We start from the raw sequence: 19,284 nt of genomic DNA, 5'->3' as shown, positions 1-19,284 counted from the left end.
CTTTTGGCGGCGGTTAAAATTAGAGTGACTTTGTTGCCACTAATCCTATCTAATAGCTGCACTTTATATAACTATTCCTGGCAACTAATATAGCTTTTAGTGGCGACATTTGTTGCCACAAAAACATAGTTTTAGCGTATATAGTATTCTTATAACTTTTTGCGGCGATTAATTCGACTATCGGTGGCAACTTTATTGCCACAAAACAATTATTTTAGTAGCGGTAAATACTACTATTCGTGGCAATTGTTATACCTTTTGGCGGCGTTTGCTGTTGCCACTGAAGTATAATTTTTGCGACTGTTTATATAGTTTGATTGTAACTTTTAGCGGCGGTTAATACAACTATTCGTGGCGCCTGCTGTTGCCACTAAAACATAAGTTTAAATAAACTATTTGTAGCGACTGTTACACCTTTTAGAGGCAACATCGGTTGCCTAAAACATAATTTTTGCGGGGGTTAATAAAACTTTTCGTGGCGACTTTTATGCCTTTTCGCGGCGACTATTGTTCCACTAAAACCTACTTATTGCGGCGGTTATTAATACTATTCGTGGCGACTGTTGTACCTTTTAGCGGCGACTATTGTTGCCACTAAAACATACTTATTGCGGCGGTTATTAATACTATTGTGGCGACTGTTATGCCTTTTAGCGGCGACTGATGTTGCCACTAAAACATAATTTTTGCGGCGGTTTATATAGTTTGATTTCGTGGCGACTTTTGTTGCCGCTAAAGCTTACTTTTGCGGCGACTTTTAGCATTATTTTGGGCGACTTGTATATACCTATTAGCGGTGGTTATATAACTATTAGCGGCAACTGTTGTAGCTATTAGTAGCAATATTTGTTGCTGTTAAAATATTTTTACCAGCGTGTTCTTAACCAATAATGGCGATTGATATACTTGTTGGGTGGTAACTTTTTGCTTCTAAAACCTACCTTTAGGTCGGTTATTACAACTATTGATGAGTAGAGTTGTTGCTAAAAACATAAGCAGCGACTTATATGCCTAATAGTGGCAACTTTTGCTGCCGCTAATGCTAGGTTACTAATTTATTCTTTTAGCAGCGGTTTATATAACTTAGCGTCGACTATAGTTGTTGCTAAGACATTCTTTTTAACTTTGTTGCTGCTAATACATACTTTTAAAGAGAAGTCCCTGCTTATCTCCAATCCGTCTGAAATTTGATGAGTCCCATAAAAACAATTGAATAACTTGGTGAAAACCAAGGTCTCTACAACATCATACCTTGTAGGACAAAAAGGATTTTAGCATTCTCTTGAGACAGTTGCATTGGCCACACTTTCATCCGTTTTCATTTTTTGTCATATCAAGAGAATTCAACTTTCAGTATGACATTGAATTTGCTTTTTCCATAGCAAAGTAGTAATGATGATGAAAGAAAATTAGTAAAGTGAATAAACGGAGGATTCAACATCATAAGTAGCATTTCCCCCACTTCAGGGATTCATGGGAGAAGCCACATTACATCTAAATTATCCCTTGAGATTTAGCTTAACACCAAACAAAAGCACAGCCTTAGCAAAAGCCCGTGTTATTGAACGTTGATGAAGCAAAGCGATGACCAATCTTTTCACAAAACTAGGTGAACTTATGGAGGTAGAAATATGATCCACTATAACTTTTAACTTGATCAATTTGATGAAAGGATACAGGAGCTGTAGAAACCACTTGTGAGTAATCTGCAAAAAACATTTTCATAAAAGTGTATACTGGCTCTTCTGCCGAACAACCAAAAAAACAACTTCCAGAAACGCATGAAATGCGTCAATTATGAGAAAATCTAACAATTTAAGAACACGTCTTTTAACTGGAATCTACCTTGCATATGCCAAAAATCAAGGGAGAATTTTTTTCCTTCGACGTGGGGTCTCTCTCTTGACAAACATCTTCTCGAACTCATCAAGGGGTCGACTGGAACCATCAGGTTGACTAACGAACTTCCAGCCACCACCATTCCCACGCTTGCCACGAGATCCTAGCATCTCGACAGTGAAATTCCAGCCATCTGAAGGGCGCCTGCGGCTATACTTGTGGCATTTCACTTTTTTCGCCATCTAAAACCAAAAGCAGAACCATGTAGCCCAGAGTTAGTAAAACAGAATAACAGTACACCCAACAGATCAAAATCTTATTTTGGTGCAACAATACATCAGATCATTATGGTACACGTATTGTTTCTTGGTTCCTAGACATGCTAACCTTCATCTTGTTAAAGTTCATCCTTTGGACAAACTCTTGATACAGCATCTCATCTTCCTTCATTGATATTTCATAGTGCACCTCATCAGGATCCCTGGTAGTCCCATCCCAACCCTCGGGCATGACCTTGAAGTCGGGTTTATAAGGAAGAGTTGCAACATGGAATTCCCTGTCATGAGAATTGAAAAATCTGCAGAACAAGCAAGATTAGTATTTTCATAAATCATAACAGTTCTTCTAATGGAGTTAGCCATTTTCATGACAATTTCCAGGCGATCAGCACAAACATATTGCTAGACTAGAGCAAGCATGCATGTGCTTGCTTTCATGATGATATCACTGAAGATAAAGATGCTTGTGTCCAAGGAAAGATGTGAGACAAGCACCGCTGCATAACAGTTTGACAATGAAACCCTGAACCACGTCCATTAAACGTTGACTACTTCCAAATTTATTTTAGTGGATTTTCTAAGTTATATTTAGCTTGCGACACATACATACTAGGTTAGTAGTAAACAATTTTGTACTGGCATAAACAACATTTAATAGGTAATAATGTGAATGTGTTTATCCAACCAGCAAATAAGGAATCAGGATCCAGGAATGTGAACAATCAAATCAGATAACTATCGTGAGTCTGTAGTGATTAGTGAAGAATCATTATGGGAAAACATAAAGCAACACAAGGTTTTTCCAGGTCTTCTTGAAGGTTTTTTCTTTAATCAAGTTTAGTCCAGGTTTACTATACTACCCCTATCCTGACTCCTGAGTGTGCCTTAAATATTATGAATAGTAGGGATGATAAAAGAAAATTCATATTATATTTTTTTTTGAGAAGGCATTCATATTATATTTTGAAAAAAACAACGATATGGTATAGTGCTCTTTTGAGATTGGATCGATTAACAAGAATTTGGTAAGTATAATCCTAGATAGTTTATTATTACTACTTCTCCTTTCAAACAAAATTCAAAAAATTAAAGTAGACTAAGAATTAATTAATACTTTTAATAGTAACACAAGATTAGAGACTTGAGATATTTAGAGAACGGAAAAAGTTCAAAATGCCCTCAACATATTAGAAATGGTTCAAAAGTGCCCTCATTCTACCTATTGGATCCAATTTGCCCCTTCTTCCACCTATTGGATCAAAACTGCCCTTAACCTATTAGAAATGATTCAAATTTGCCTTCCTTCTACCTATTTGATCAAAAATGTCATTAACATATTAAAAATAACTCAAAAATATTTCCTATTTCTAATTATATACTCCCTCCATTTCAAAATAAGTGAATTGTTGAGGCAATGCACACCCATTAAGAAAAAAAAATTAGAACATAAAACAAACACCACTTTTGCCCCTTTAGTTATTCTCAAACTATTCTTGAAAATATAAATAATTCAAAGTAAAATCATAAACATGAACAATTAACTCTCTTGAAATTATCACAAAAAAGATATAAATGAGGGGCAATAATGGAAAAAAATACAACAACTCTCTTGAACTTTGAACAATTCACTTATTTTTAACTATGGAAAAAGGCTCAACTCACTTATTTTGAAATGGAGAGAGTATGTCAATAAAACAATTTACTGTAATTTAGCAATTATTTAGTTTTCTTTTGATTTGTAATTTTTTTTTTTTGAAAAATTCTTGGTTGTCTGTCTAAAACATTGTCTAGTCTAATAGAAGTACTTAATTTAAATAAACAAAATATATGAACTAACCTGTTAATTAACCCGAATGTGTGTTGTTTAAAAATATTTTCCAAGACACATAATGAGGAATTTCATTATGCGTGTATGGCTGTATGCCCATAAAAAGATAATTTTTTGTTGAGATTTTTCTTCTTTTAAGATGTTCCTTACGAAAGAGTGTAAATACAATATCACTTGACGGCAGTGTGATAGTGCAATGCCTCATTTATAGCTCTAATCCCTAAAAACAAAGGAGCCACTGAATTGAGGGATTACAAACCAATCAGCTTGACTGGCAGTGTTACAAAATTTCATCTAAACAATCTAGTCAGATCTCGCAATGACTCATTTTAAGCTCTAATCCCTAAAAAGAAAGGAGTCACTCAATTGAGGGACTACACAACAATCAACTAGATTGGCAGTATTTACATGACTGCCTCTTAAATCCTAGAGGAAAGATTAAAAAGGATGGTGAAGCTTGTATCAGGACACCAAAATGCCTTCATCAAAACAAGGCAGATCACAGATGCAGCCCTGCTAGCTAATGAAACTCTAGACTGGAAGATGAAGTCAGGGCAGCCTGGTCTACTTTTCAAACGTAACATTAAAAAGGCTTTTGACCAGCTTAATTGGACATACTTGATCAACATACTCAGGCAAATGGGATTCGGGGAATGCTGGATTAGATGGATCAAATTTTGTATCACCACAGTTAAGTACTCATTTCTGATCAAAAGGTCCTGTACAGGGAGATCCTCTTTCACCCTTCTTGTTCATCCTAGCTATGAAAGTCAAAGTAAAATGTTACACAACACTTGATGGAAGGTTTTGAGGAGGGGAATGCAGATGGCAACTATGTAAGAGACTTTTAGTAACAGTATCCCACATTCTTAATCCAACTGTTTGGTCATCTTATATAGCTGATTCAACCAGTCCCTGTAACTACTTATGAACTTTTTTCGGATTATGTCTGCTCTTTTAGTTATTTTGTAAGTTATTGTACAGGAACAAACACCTTCTTTTGTTGTAATTTTTGCCTTGCAGCATCTTCTTGATGACTTCTAATGAAATTTCCCTACTTCATCCAAAAAATAGATAAAAAGTAGATAATAAATATTTCCAGAACCCTAATGTTAATATTATAATATAATAGCTAGACCATTTATATAATAACCATATATATTCTAGAAGCATAGCTAAATACTTAGTTGGCCAAACTAGACCTTAATACACTATAGCTGATGCTACTAAGGCAGATCAGGATCTTAGCAAACTGCCACCCCCCCTCTTCCTTTTTGGAGCCCAGAGGGTAGCTTCATTTCTTGTATCCAATCTTCATGTGTACTCTGTATCGTTATTCTAAGAACTAGTACAGTCGTGACATAGACCACAATCCAGTTTTTACGACTATATTATCGATCCACTAGCTTTCGGTGTCAAAGGAATTTTGATAGTCTTCAAGAGAATGAAACAGTAGACTTCTAGCTTTATATGCCATTTCTTACACAACTTCTAAGACTACCCACCCATTGAGCACGATAGTTGGTTGTCAAAATATTTTGTTCCAGTCTTTATGCTCAGAATCGAGGTAAGAGAGACATAACTCTTCCTCAATGAGTCATGTTTTATAAGCGGGTATGGGTCATGGGTTACACTAGTTTTATGATTGTGAAGCATTTTAATGCTATCTTAAGTCAAACAATATGTTTTCAATGATTTCATATTTATGAACTATTCATTTGAAGCTAGCACATATTTGCAAACTTCTTTTTTTTATCAAGTAAATGTATTTTTTTCATTCATAAACATGGACAAACTGGCCGTCTACAAGGGAGACACATCGGTTTAATCAGAGGGTAGAGAAGAGGTTAGCAGTTTGGAAGAAAAGATACTTGTCCAAAGGAGGCAAGGAAGTGCTTATTAAGAGCACTTTATCGAGTATCCCTACATGATGCATGTCCCTGTTCAACTCTACCACCATAGTTATAGGAAGCTAGAAAGGTTGCAAAGATATTTTCTTTAGGATGCGGCAAATGAGGCAAAGAAGTTTCACTTAGTTTGATGGGAAGGTTTTTAACAAAGCACTTTTGGGTAAATGATTGTGGAGATTTGGTGTGGAGGGAGAAGCTTCATGGAGAAATGGAAGGGGGTGGAGAACAAATAGGATCACTATGCCTTTAGGTTGTGGTGTGAGGAGGAACATTATGAAAGGGTGGGAAGCCTTTGATGATAGGAGGCTAACAACAAAACACAATTAGGGATTCATTGGAATCCTCACATTTATTTGGAATTTTTCGGATGGGTCACACCAATAGGATGAACTAAATGAGTTCTGCAACATGAACTTTGTATTGCGCACATTACTTAGACGGGCTCTAGAGAGGCATATAGGAAGGAATGGAGAAATCTGGAATGAAGAAATTGAATATGAAAGAAAAGACAAACAAATGAGATAATATTGGAGTCTATTAACCATTCACTTCCAATCCTAGAAATCCCCCTTCAACCTCAAATCCCAAAACATTTCTTCCCATTGTGTCCCCTTATGTGTTGGACTATCGCCTCTGTTTGACAAGAAACCTTATAAATGCTTGGAACTCCTCTTAGCATCATATTTCCGGACTATTTATCTCCCCAGAAGCTAACTCTTCTCTCATCCCCTACCTTGAAAGAAAGATTATCATAGTATCTACCCATCCATTCATGATATTCCCCACACCCAAAAGACAACGTGATATCATTAGTTCTCCAACTCCTTCTAACACTCCATACTTGTCTACTAAGTACTATCACCTCTCTCCATAAGGATTGGAACTCCATCCCATATCCCCACAACCATTTTCCCAACAAAGCTTTGTTAAAAATCCTCAAATCTTTTACTCCCAACCCTCAACTCTTCGGAGTTGTCACCGCCTCCCATCAGACCAAATGATACTTCCTAACCCGTTCACCGAATCCCCAAAAAGTTTCTTTGAAGTCTTTCCAATTTTCTTGTAACATTGGCCGGGCATGAAACAATGACATAAAATAAGTGGGGAGGCTTGATAAAGTGCTCTAAATATGCACTTTTTAAATAGTGAAGACTATACTAAAATTTGAATTAGGCTGCAGTGTTGAAAATTACCTATCGTCTATTTGGGTTTGCCTTTTGGTGCAAAATAAAAACAAAAAGGGATATGGCAAGGCATTCTTGATAAATGTGAGAAAAAGCTATCCATGGGGGGGGGGGGGGGGGTGCATATCTATCCTTTGCGGTCAAGACTAGCGTGGATAAATAGCTATGCTTCTATGACTCTTCAAAATTCATGAAATTCATGTGGCACTTGTGTCGACACGACATGGGTGGGTATGGGATCCACACTGACTTGGTCAACTTACCCTAGGTGCTTTGATAGGGTACTTGGTTTAATTTTGGGTTTATGTCATAAACATATATAGTTATATAAAGTATGCAAATGATTTTCCATAACACAAGATATCTTATGAATAAACATTAGATGTTTATAAAGAACTAAATTTTATTAGTTTTGGTTCAATAGCTTTAATTAATCAAGATATATACTTTATATGTTGAAATATACATTTATTGGTCGTATCACAACACTCGGATCCATACCACCGGAGTTCAAGCAACATAGGTAAATATTGCTTTGGATTGTCTTCCAACCTACATGATGTCTTTTCTCTTGTCCCCATCCCAACTTGTATTGAAAAAGGAATAACAGTTTGAGAAACAATTTTCTTCGGGAGGGCAGCTCGCAAAGAAAGAAACTATACTTTGGTTCAACGGCCTGCAGTTTTGAGATGTAAAACCTCAAGCCGCACACAAAAAGCCTCCTAGGCAAAATGGCTTTGGAGATTGAATGATATTCGTGAAGCTATAAAATATGGAAAGAAGAATTCTGGTCTCCTAAACCTGCTATAAGGCCTAGCAGAGTGGCTGTGTGGAAGAACACTTGCAAATACCAGGATGAGTTTAATGAGAATATTGAACTAAAGGTGGGGAATGGCAAGAGCATCAAATTTTAGTTAGATAGATGGCTGGATATAGGGATTCTGAAAGAAGTGTTCCCTGTTTTATACAATATAGTTCTGGAATAGATGCACCTATTGCAGATTGTTTTATGCACAAGTGTGGATGGCCAGCAGTAGTGGTGTATTCATGTTAAAAGCTATTGCAATCTACTGCAAAAACAAACAGGACAATGGGAGGCTGACCGTCCATAGAAAATGAATTGGAGAATAAGAGCACCAGAAAAAAAGTCCATCTCTGGATAGACAGCAGAAAAAGAAGCATGCTTAACTCAAGATGTATCACAGAGAAGGGCTTCTATCTCTGCAACAGATGCTTTCTATGTGAAGATTCACCAAAAAAATATAGGCATCTCTTTTTGCATTGCAACTTCAAAAATTTGGACTCTTTTTAATTATATTTGAAGTTAGCTGGGTGACACCTCAAATGTGAAACACCTACTCAATTGTTGGCGGGGACAGAAAATTGATAGAGGACTAAATTCAACTTGGAAGACTATCCCAATTTGCATCATGTGGACTACTTGGAGGAAAGAAAAAATAAATGTTTTGGAAAGGGAAAAATCACATACTTCTTTTCTAAAGTACAAATGTATACAAAACTTATACTAATGATATAGGAGCAATACAATGGAAAATCCAGCATTTCTTTTGGATTTTGTAGAAAGCCTTGATGTTGTTGCCGTTGATATGCTCATGTTTTCAACTTTTATACTTTTGTGGTACCCTTTGGGTAATAAACATGAACAAAGTACCATTTTCAATAAATAATAATAGGAACATCAAACTTGGACGAAGTGATAAGTAACAACATAATCTCGAAGGATTCTAAAGGAAATGACTTCAGAATCTAATTCACTTACTCTGGGCATGTATCTAGCAAGAGCTCAACCGAGTCATCCAATGGACGCCCAAGCTTCTTCTCTTCCTCCTCCTCAAGTTCCTTCAGCCATAGAATTGCATGAACCCTCTGCCTCATGATCCTGTAATCTTTTGCTAGGCGCTCAACTGTATACAACTCTGGATTCTCCTTATGCTTCTTGTACATTTCTGTCTTCTCTGAATCCTTCAAATAAGACCCCCTTGCACCTGGCTCCATTACCTGCTCCAATAACACCAAACTTTGATAATCCATCATAGTTGGGAAGGATACTACCACTTCATACCCTTATTTGTTCATCGAGTTCTTAGTGTTGTACCAGAAACATTTCCGAATAACCAAAAAGAAAGTTACTTTCTCCCAATCCCATTTTATATGCTAGTGAAAAGAAATTCTTTAAGACTGCGAAAGACTACAACAAGAAAGTATGGTTTGCAATATTACAACATATGTTATTTCTCAAAAGTAAAACTTTATCTTCAAAAAAACTTCAAATTAGCCCAAAAATAAAAATTAAACAATCTAACCCCTGTACATTGAACCACAATGAATCTTGGGAACAAAGCAAATACAGTACATTATCTCTAATCAATCTAGACCATACATGCCTACAGAATTATCAAAATTCTGGTTCATAACTAGAAAGCTTCACATTACTTCTTATGGTGGCTGGGCTTCAGACAAGAGGTTATATTGTGTGGTTGGGCAATAACAGTGGCACTTTCAAGGTTAACGCAACTTACAGAATGATGAACCACCCCAATCTACAATTAAACAGCTGGCCTAGGAATTGGAAAACAAAAATATCACATAAAGTAGCTTGCTTTCTGTGAGGCTACTAGCTAAGGGAGCAGGCATTACACATGATAGTTTGATGAGGAGAGGGATCCCATTATGTTCCAGATGTTTCTTTTGAGGTGAAAAGGCAGAGACTGTTAATCATCTATTCCTACATTGCAAGACCACAACACAACTTTGGATAATATTCTTAAATATCAAAGGCATTTCATGGACTGTGCCTGGAAAGGTTTCAGAAGCACTTAACCGAGAATTGGGAGGAGGCAGGTCTACCGGCAAAAGACAGAAGTAGATGGAGAATTGTTCTTGCCTGCATCTGGTTGACAATTTGGAAGGAGGGGAAGTCTAGATATTTAGAGAATGTAGAGAATAGTACGCAGAGTACCAAGTTGAATACTACCTTCTTCTTTTTTATATAATGAGAAGTTGAATAGTATCTTGATCCTGTGTTTTTGGTGTAATCAGTTAAACTCAAACGATAAAGACCTTACTTGAACAGGATGTGTTCTATAGGCTCGTACCACAGTATCCTTGAGTTCTATAGAGACAGTAAACCAAGTTTGGTAGATGAACTGTTCCATGAGACTAGAGCATAGCATGATTAACAGCCTCATTGTGCGAGGCAGTTTCGGAAGACCCTTGCCTCAAGAAAAGCGTTCTCATAAACCGGTATGGAAAAATATGAGAGTGAAGCAATGGTGAAAATACTGAGGAAATGAGAGAATAAGCAAAAATTGTAGGATAACCAAAGATAATACTAGAATAATACTAATAGTACTGATAAGGAGAAGGGGGAGCATTAAAAACTCACATTTTAATGGATCAGTTTATCTTTGAAGGTTCACCCAAGACAAAAAGGATGGCTCGGCTCCCACCAACTTATTGTAGTAAGTATGTACCAAGTGGAAGTTTCTTTCAAAGGTCTTCTATGATTTGAGAGTCATAATCAGCATTAACTGATAAAGCTAGACTAGAAATCTTACATTTCAATGAATTGATTTATCTTAGACGGTTCAACCAAAATAAAAGGGATGGCTCGACTCCCACTTTTGGAGTGACTAGTTGATTTATAAAGTTGAACATATATGTTTCATTGAAGCTGAAAATAGAAAGATAGCAAAATATACACTCCATTGAAAATTAATCAGTAGTAGGCACAGAAGACCTTAAAATCAAATGAATATCCAAATTAGAATTCTTGAAGGTGACAATATCATGCTGCATAGTCAGTTTACTGAGGATGAAATAAAGGATTGTGTCATGGCATGTGCTGGGGACAAAGCTCCAGGCCCTGATGGGTACACTATGGCTTTCTTCATTACATGTTGGGAGGTAGTTAGAAAAGAGGTAGTTGCAGCTATCCAAAACTTCCATGATCATGGTATTTTTGAGAGAAGTTTTAATGCTACCTTCATAGCATTGATTCCAAAAAGATAGGGGCTAAGGAGTTGACGGATTTTAGACCTATTAGTCTAATAGGGAGCCTATATAAGATCATTTCAAAAGTTTTTTTTTTTATGACAAGGGAAACCCGCAGTCGCTACCCTTTTGGTGCGCACAGGGTAAGATCATTTTCAAAAGTTTTAACCATAAGACTTAAGAAAGTGGTCTATAATCTGGTGGATGCCCGACAAATGGCCTTCATAAAAGGTAGGCAGGTCATGGATGCAATTTTGATTGCAAATGAATGTGTGGAGGAGAGAAAGAACAGTAAGGTGCCAGGTATTTTATGCAAATTCGATATTGAAAAAGCCTACGACCACTTGCATTGGGGCTTCCTCTGGAAGTCTTTGGAAAACATGGGCTTTGGAGGAAAATGGCTAAAATGGATTAAGTTTTGCACTACAACTGTGAAGTTCTCTATTTTGATAAATGGTGCCCCCTCTGGTTTTTTCTCATCAGAGAGAGGACTGAGACAAGGAGATCCTTTATCTCCTTTCCTCTTTATCCTGGCGATGGAGGGCCTAAATGACATGCTCAGAACAGCCCAAACAAGAGGATGGATAAGAGGATTCAATGCTAATATGAATAACAAACAAGGTCTGGCAATCTCCCACTTACAGTATGCTGATGACACATTGATATTTTGTGATGCAGACAACTCTCAACTAAAGTACTTGAGTGTAATTCTGATCCTTTTTGAAGCCATCTCAGGCCTACACATAAATTGGGGAAAGAGCTTCATCTTTACTGTCAATGAGGTGCCTAGGATAAACATGCTTGCAAATATTCTAGGGGGGAAGGTAGGGGATCTCCCCACAACATACCTTGGCATGCCTTTGGGTGACAAGAGCAGGTCAAAAGGTATCTAGAACAACATTCTAGAAAAGTGTGAGAAGAAGCTGGTGAACTGGAAGAGTCAATATTTGTCCTTGGGAGGAAGAGTCACACTCATCAACAGTGTGCTAGATGCTCTACCCACATATATGATGTCTGTTTTCCATATGCCTGCAAATGTGATTGACAGAATGGATGCAATTAGGAGAAATTTTTTGTGGCAAGGAAATTGTGATCCTAATAATCATAAATTCCATCTAGTGAAGTGGGACCAAGTCATTCTCAGCAAAAAGGAAGTTGGTTTGGGGATTAGGAATCTGAAAATCCAAAATCAAAGCTTACTTATGAAGTGGTTATGGAGATTTGCCTCACAAGAACAAGCTCCCTATTTCAAAAAAAAAGAACAAGCTCTCTGGAAGGAAACAATAAAGGCTAGGTTTGGTATGGAGAATTTGTGGATCACCAACCTGTCCACACAACCCTATGGATCTGGAGTATGGAGATCCATCCGAAATTTATGGATCAAATTCTATAACAAATGCAAAATCAAGGTAGGGAATGGTGGAAGGACTTTGTTCTGGGAAGACAAATGGGTGGATCATGTGACTTTGAGAATAGGTTCCCTATTTTGTTCAACATGAGCCTTCAAAAAGAGGCTACAATCAGAGAAATGAGAGATAATCAAGGGTGGGATCTAAGGTTTAGAAGACATCTAAATGATTGGGAGGTCAATAAAATAGTTAAGCTACTCAACATTCTAGGGCAGTGCAAAGATCTAAACACAAATGAGGACAATCTATTTTGGAATCCAGATGAGCAAGGCAGATTTTCAGTTGGCTCGGCTTATAGAAGCTCACAAAGACCTGGTACTCATATAGGTGGATGGCCTTGGAAGATGATTTGGAAAGTCAAGATACCATTCAAGATAGCATGTTTCACTTGGTTGTTAGCCAATCAGGCTACACTCACTCAACACAACCTCATGAAAAGAGGCATGCAAATCTGTTCCAGGTGTTGGTTTTGTGAATGTGAGGTCGAGACAATAAATCATCTCTTTCTACATTGTAGAGAGACTGTGAAGTTGTGGCAGATTTTCATCAACTTAAAGGGCATCAGTTGGACTATGTCAAGGAACATCAAAGAAGCTCTAGCTTGCTGGGACAGAGATGGGAATCATTCAGGACACAGGGAGAGATGGACGATTGTCCCTGCCTACATTTGGTGGTCTATATGGATGGAGAGGAACCTGAGATGTTTTAAAAACAAGAGCTGCTCTATGCAGAATTTGAAGTTGAATTGCCTGGTTCTTTTCTTTTTTTGGTGTAAACATGAATATCCTCAAGATGCAGAGGATATTCCTAGTATTTTAGAGTTCTTATGACCTCCATAGGAGTTCTTTGTTTTTTGCAACTTTTGGATGTAAGTATTACTAGAATACTCCTTATGTATTCTTTTGTTTAAAATACAAGTTACCTTTCTCAAAAAAACATATATTAATTTCCATTAAAAAGTTTATAAGGCAAAATTGGAAGCAAATAAAGTTCGAAAATAGCAATTGACAGGAATGAGAAGAAGATTGGATCTATGCTAAGAATGGAACGGAAGGGGAGAACACACTCAAATATTGAGGATCATATTATTCGAACTTCTGAGGAGTCGAAGAGATTAGTATGCTAGGAAAAAATGTTTGACTCATGAGGCAATGCAGAAGAGGCGCATCAACATAGTAACCAGATGTCTCCTTTGTAAAGAAGCTCTGGAGACTAACAAACACTTATTCATGCACTATAACGTAACTGCTCAGGTGTGGGCCCTGTTTACAAGCATAGCCAATGAATATTGGACTATGCATGAACACACCTCTGACCTTCTTAGTTGCTGGATCAAAAAGGGAGGCAGCAAAAGTCAGAAAAGATGGTGGAGAACAGTTCTAGCATGTATCTGGTGGATTATATGGAAAGAAAGGAATCAAAGAATTTTTGAAGGAAAGGAGTGTACAATACAGAAGATCAAATGGAAAGTAATTACTACTTTAGGTTTTTGGTGTAAAGAACAGGATATAGAAGAGGAGTTCCAATTAGTGGACTTCATAGGTTCTCTGTAAGTATTTCTTTTTAGTCTTTTCCCTTTCTTGTAACAGTTTTTTGGAGGTGACCAGCATAGCCCTTAATGCTGAGGAATACAAAAAGTTACCAGTTTCAAAAAAAATAAAAATACGTGACATTAATTTTCATATAGAATCCCTTGGGTGCATAAAATGACCTTTCTAGCAATGTACCCCGTGTATTAGTCGAGGTGCAAGCAATGCCACGTGCTAGTTAGGACACTACCGTTATAAAAGATCAATAAACAAAAATGTTCCTCCAATTTGGTGCAGATGGACTTCCAATGGCAGCCTAAACTTCTTGTATTAGTCTATAGAGTTAAGTCGGGAAATTATTAGCATAAGCTACAATACATATAGAACAAAGACAAGGTGATATAATTTTGATGCACGCAAACACACACATCCACGATTTCATAGCTGTTATAGTTCTTTCAGAGGAATAACATTGATAATACTATTAAACATACCGCTTTCCTATCCAGCCTAGGCAATGAAAAGCTTCCATATAATTACCAAGAAAATACTAAGTAACAGAAAATACAACTACAACTTAGATTCAAACCGATTAGCATTGGCAACCCAAGAAGTAACAACACCAGTAGAAACACCTAACAAATTCTCAGCACAAGATTCAAATCAATAGGTGTACACCGATCAACATTTCGGGAAGGCACAAAGGAATTGTCAGATATATCCTTCGCAGTACCATATCTTGATTTCTCAATATCATTCTAGTAAAGCATAATCTGTAAATTCTAATCAGCCTGTACACTATACATTACTCATACTAACATTATAGTTTCTAACTAAAACTACAAGCAATTAAATCCCAAAAAACAAAAGCATTACAGGAAGAAATATTTAAGCTAATAGATGTTTGCACTACTTACTCAGTTAAGAGCTCATTATCATGTAATTTTCTACACTATTCATGAGTTAATATGCAGTAAAAGGGCATTACACTGCAATGTATATTAGTTAAATAAGAAGAGAAGTCAGTTTAATTTGTGTCACCTGCTTCATCAAAACGCTCATATCCTTCATCCTCTCATCCCATCCATCAACAAAAGCTTTCCCTTTTCGATTCTCAGCATGAAGCTCCTTAACTTTATCCATTTCTTCATCAGTCCATCTAGCTGAACCAAACCCACCAGACGACGGTGCAGATCGTGCATTGGGTTCCGAACCCATTTGTCGGCCCACAACTTCTCCATCAAAATGCTCCTTGGTTAACCCAGTAGACCATGAATTTGAACCCGCATCCCAACCCAAATCTTCTGTAGAACCAGTACCACCGAAATTTGCACTCCAATCATTTCCAGTAGAAAAGGGCTTCACAAAATTGAAGTTTTTCAAGGATTTACCAGCTGAGTTTTGCGAGAATTTTGTTAAGATTCGTTGAAAAGCTCGCATTTCTGAAAGTTTCAGTAACAGCGAAGGAGGAGTTTGAACCCTATTAAAACCCTAATGATAAACTCAGCTATGGTAGAATTTACAAGTGCGCAAAAGAAAGGGACAAATAAGAAAATAGAATCATACAATATGACCCAATTGAATTTTTTATAAATCACAATAATTATTCGTTTTATAATTAGAATTTTGAGATTAAAATTTACTTAAATATTTGAATGATACATAAAAAAATTGATTAACTTTCGAAATGTCAACTATATTACTTACAAAAGGAAGGAAGTAACAATTTATGGCCGGTGAAAATTTTGGTTGACATATCGAAATTTGAACTGAATCACATAAATTGAGACAAAATTATAATTATTATGGTAAATAATTAAAAAAAAAAAAAACAGAAGGAGCTACAAAAGGTTATATTTTGTGTTAATAGTGTTATTGATGATATTTTACTAAACATATTTATAATAACTATCAATATTCTATCACTTAATTGTGTATGTTGTACTAAAGCTTCTTTAATTACTTCATATATGACAATATATAATTTTAATGGTAGGTTATGTATGATATATATTTTATAATGGAAAGAAATTTAAACCGTACATTGAAAGATACATATAAAAAAAAAGATGCATTAAAGGATTTAAATCATAGTTATTAACCTTATAAGTAATTTTAATTTCTGTGTTTGCCCTTGTTAAGAAGACGTGCCTTTAATCATATAGGCTTAGTTTCATGAATGGTCATTTACTTTAATTTTATTTTACAACAAGTTATTAAACTACTTTTATAACCAAAAAAAAGAAGCTAAAAAGGAATTTTAAATGTAATGCATAATTGAATTTTAAAATGTGCTATAAATACTTAGTAATTTTGATCCAATAAAGTAAAAATTAAGCAACCATTTTATGAATTCAACTGTCTTTCATTATGATGTTGGATTTGGTTTTTTTTCTTCATGATGATCAAAGAAAAGTGACATATTATTTTTGATAAACAAAGCATTGCCCCACTTTTATTTTATTTATACTAATAATACTAATTATTATAACAATTAAAATAGAAAAGCAAATCTCTTAGCACTCATTTTACGTTTGTTTCATAAACTTATCCATTGTTGTAATATTTTGACTAAGGAAATCTCTAAGTAGCAACACTATGATCAATTAATAGAACATTCTTTACAATTTTGACCCAAAAAAAGATAGAATATTTTTATCTAGAAGGATTCAACACGGTGTGAAATTTTCAAAGATATTTGATGCAAAATGCAATTTGTTCTCCTTTCATTTTTCTTAGATTGTCATTTAATTTATTGATAAGTAGTAATCAATATGCTAATTATTCAAAAAAAATAAAATCGAAGCAACTTCATTCAAAGTCTTGAAAAGGTTAAACTAAACATATACTTAATGAACTTAGATTTTATTTTAGTCGCAACACTCTCTATTATTATAATAAATATAAAATATATTTAAAAAAGGATTTTTCTCACTCTAAAATATATTCTTAAAATAATTATCATTTTGTATATTAAAGTAAGTCCAACTCTATACACAATAAACATAATGAAATTTTGTCCTAACAGCACATATGTGAACTAATTATCTTGTGAGTTTTAATTGTACCTATTTTAAAGTTAGTCCCTTAAAATCTTGCATATTTTCTTCCTAAAAACGATGGTCTTTTCAAATAAGCTAATCTTGGATTTTATGTATGCATTCATTTGGTGCAAAGTTCGTATTATAAACCATGCCCTTTTTTTTTCTTTTTAGGGATTCTTTGGCCTAAGATTGAATTTAACCACAGAAACATGATAAATGAGAATTCATATAGTCGATCGAGCTCAATCGAAGGCATTATTAAAAAAAAGGTCATTATAAATTTTTAAATAAATTGTAGTAACAAGGACAAAGAGCATATCAATTGTAAAATCATGTAATAATGTATGTAAATCTAGAAGACTCATTTTTGGTCCCTATTGCACATGGATCTCAACAACTTGAGCAACATTCTAGCCTTATTTTTGGTCCTTTCACTACATTGGCTTTGAAGTAGTAACAACAACTTAGTCAAAATCCCACAACAAATAGCTTCTTCCCTAGCATTCATGAAATCTTGACACAAAATGATTAAACAATTCATTGCACTTTCACTTGCTTCATTATCTGATGAAACTCTAAATACCATCTTCACAATTTCACTAATACCATTTGGATGATCCAAAACATCCTCTTTTGCACTTTCTACAACTAGCAATGTCTCAATTGTTTTCATTGCCATAACAAGTCCAAACAAGCTTCTATATTCACACTTTGGAGCATTCACAATATATGTTATCAATGCCTTTACTACATTTTCTTTTGCTATAACTTCACAATTCTGTTCAACAGAAGATAATGCTGAGAGAGCCTTGATTGATTCTTCATAACCATCTAGTTTGTTCTCAATAAGATGAACAAGTTCTTGAACAAGAATCTTGGATTTACCCAACATAACTAAAAGTTCCTTTGATTGCAAGGATGATGAAATTGCCACTATGTAATGACACAAACTTTTCTTGATCATAAAACTCCCTTTCTTGAACAGAATCAAGAAGTTTGTAAACTTTGATTCATCTTGTTTAAGCATGTTGAGTGTTCCCAAGTCACTAAATGGCAACAACTTCAATCCACAAACTAATGCTTGCTCCACAAACATGATATTTCCTTCAAAGTTCAAACTTTCATCAGCATTTTCCAAGGCTAATTCAAGAATCATTTGGAAGAAATCTAGTTGAATCAGGGGACAGTTTTCGAAAGGCAGATCTTTTGATAAAGCAATAACTTTCTCTAATGCTTCAACTTTTGCTTCCAATGTAGACTCCTTTGACTGAAGATTGTGTTTAAGAACAACAAATGAATCATCAACTGTTTGAAAGTAATCAAGATCATAACCATGACTGCAGTTTATTTGAAGCCATCGATCGATCAAATGGCGAAGAGTGGTGTTTGGTACAATAGTAGAGTCATGAAGCTTCTGCATTGTAACAGGACAAGTTGAATTCCCACAAGATAACCATTTTTCAATACTGGACCTATCATATGTTTGGCCTGTGCATAAAGTAACTGGATCTTTAAACAAATCTAAACTTATTGGACATCTAAACAAGATAGGAATTCCAATTTCAGGCTGCTTCATTAGAATCAACTATATACTTATAGGATTCAAGTAAAAATGAAATCTTTGAAGTGGGATTTTAGTTTTATCTCCAAAGGGTGTGTGTATACATGACAAGAAAGTTGAAACATTGAGTTTTCACTAATTGAAAGAACAAGCCAAGAAAGATCAAAACTTTTCTTGAACAAGTGAGATTATAAAACCAATCTTCATACATAAACTAGTACAATATGTGATATGTCTAGTCTATTTGTAGATTCAAAGGGTGTGTGTAGAAATGACAAAAGAGTTAGAACATTGAATTTTCACTAGTTGAAAGGATAAGCTAAGCAAAAAAGATGAAAACTTTTCTTGAACATGTGAGATTAGAAGATGAATCTTCATAAACTAGAACAATATGTGATATGTCTAGTCTATTTGTAGATTCAAACGGTGTGTGTAGAAGTGACAAGAGAGTTGGAACATTGAGTTTTCACTAGTTGAAAGGATAAACTAAGCAAAGAAAGATGAAAACTTTTCTTGAACATGTGAGATTAGAAGATCAATCTATATAAACTAGTAGAATATGTATAGTCTATTTGTAGATTGAAGAAAGTTGAAAAATTTTATAGTGGAAGAGTAGGCCAAAAGATTGTGAGTTTGAAGTGGAACAAAGCACATGAAATGAGGAGTAATAGGCCAAAAGTGAGTGGGA

General features: G+C 35.3%; 2 protein-coding genes across 3 annotated transcripts; both read right to left on the bottom strand.

Moving 5' to 3' along the window:
• Positions 1 to 1,333: 1,333 nt before the first annotated feature.
• Positions 1,334 to 15,520, bottom strand: LOC125819679 (protein GAMETE CELL DEFECTIVE 1, mitochondrial). Of its 2 annotated transcripts, XM_049499149.1 has the most exons (5): positions 15,033 to 15,486; positions 8,820 to 9,058; positions 2,227 to 2,416; positions 1,846 to 2,081; positions 1,334 to 1,706 (listed from the first exon to the last, which is right to left on the bottom strand). In XM_049499149.1, exons 1-4 carry the CDS (start codon positions 15,429 to 15,431, stop codon positions 1,863 to 1,865), a joined length of 1,047 nt encoding a protein of 348 aa, XP_049355106.1. In that variant the 5' UTR covers positions 15,432 to 15,486; the 3' UTR covers positions 1,334 to 1,706; positions 1,846 to 1,862. The 2 variants fall into 2 exon arrangements, with proteins under 2 accessions (XP_049355106.1, XP_049355105.1); XM_049499148.1 differs by lacking the exon at positions 1,334 to 1,706 and having other exon boundaries at positions 1,755 to 2,081; positions 15,033 to 15,520.
• Positions 15,521 to 17,396: 1,876 nt separating this feature from the next.
• LOC125819466 (U-box domain-containing protein 26-like) lies at positions 17,397 to 18,611 on the bottom strand. Its single transcript, XM_049498893.1, has one exon. The coding sequence runs from the start codon at positions 18,609 to 18,611 to the stop codon at positions 17,397 to 17,399; it is 1,215 nt and encodes a 404-aa protein (XP_049354850.1).
• Positions 18,612 to 19,284: the final 673 nt, after the last annotated feature.

The sequence above is a fragment of the Solanum verrucosum genome, unplaced genomic scaffold (assembly GCF_900185275.1).
Source record: "Solanum verrucosum unplaced genomic scaffold, falcon-dt-bn FXZP01000255.1, whole genome shotgun sequence".
In the NCBI taxonomy this organism is placed as follows: Eukaryota; Viridiplantae; Streptophyta; class Magnoliopsida; order Solanales; family Solanaceae; genus Solanum; species Solanum verrucosum.
The sequence above is the reverse complement of the archived record's forward strand: the minus strand, read 5'-3'. Positions and strand labels throughout refer to the sequence as shown.

What these genes read in the sequence shown, in the direction of transcription:
- LOC125819679 (XM_049499148.1), bottom strand. Translation starts at nt 15,431, where the DNA reads ATGCGAGCTTTTCAACGAATCTTAACAAAATTCTCGCAAAACTCAGCT. An exon ending in TTGCTAGATACATGCCCAGA is followed by an intron (nt 2,417 to 8,819) that starts GTAAGTGAATTA and finishes CTTGTTCTGCAG; the next exon opens with ATTTTTCAATTCTCATGACA. An exon ending in TGAACTTTAACAAGATGAAG is followed by an intron (nt 2,082 to 2,226) that starts GTTAGCATGTCT and finishes TTTTGGTTTTAG; the next exon opens with ATGGCGAAAAAAGTGAAATG.
- LOC125819466 (XM_049498893.1), bottom strand. Translation starts at nt 18,611, where the DNA reads ATGAAGCAGCCTGAAATTGGAATTCCTATCTTGTTTAGATGTCCAATA.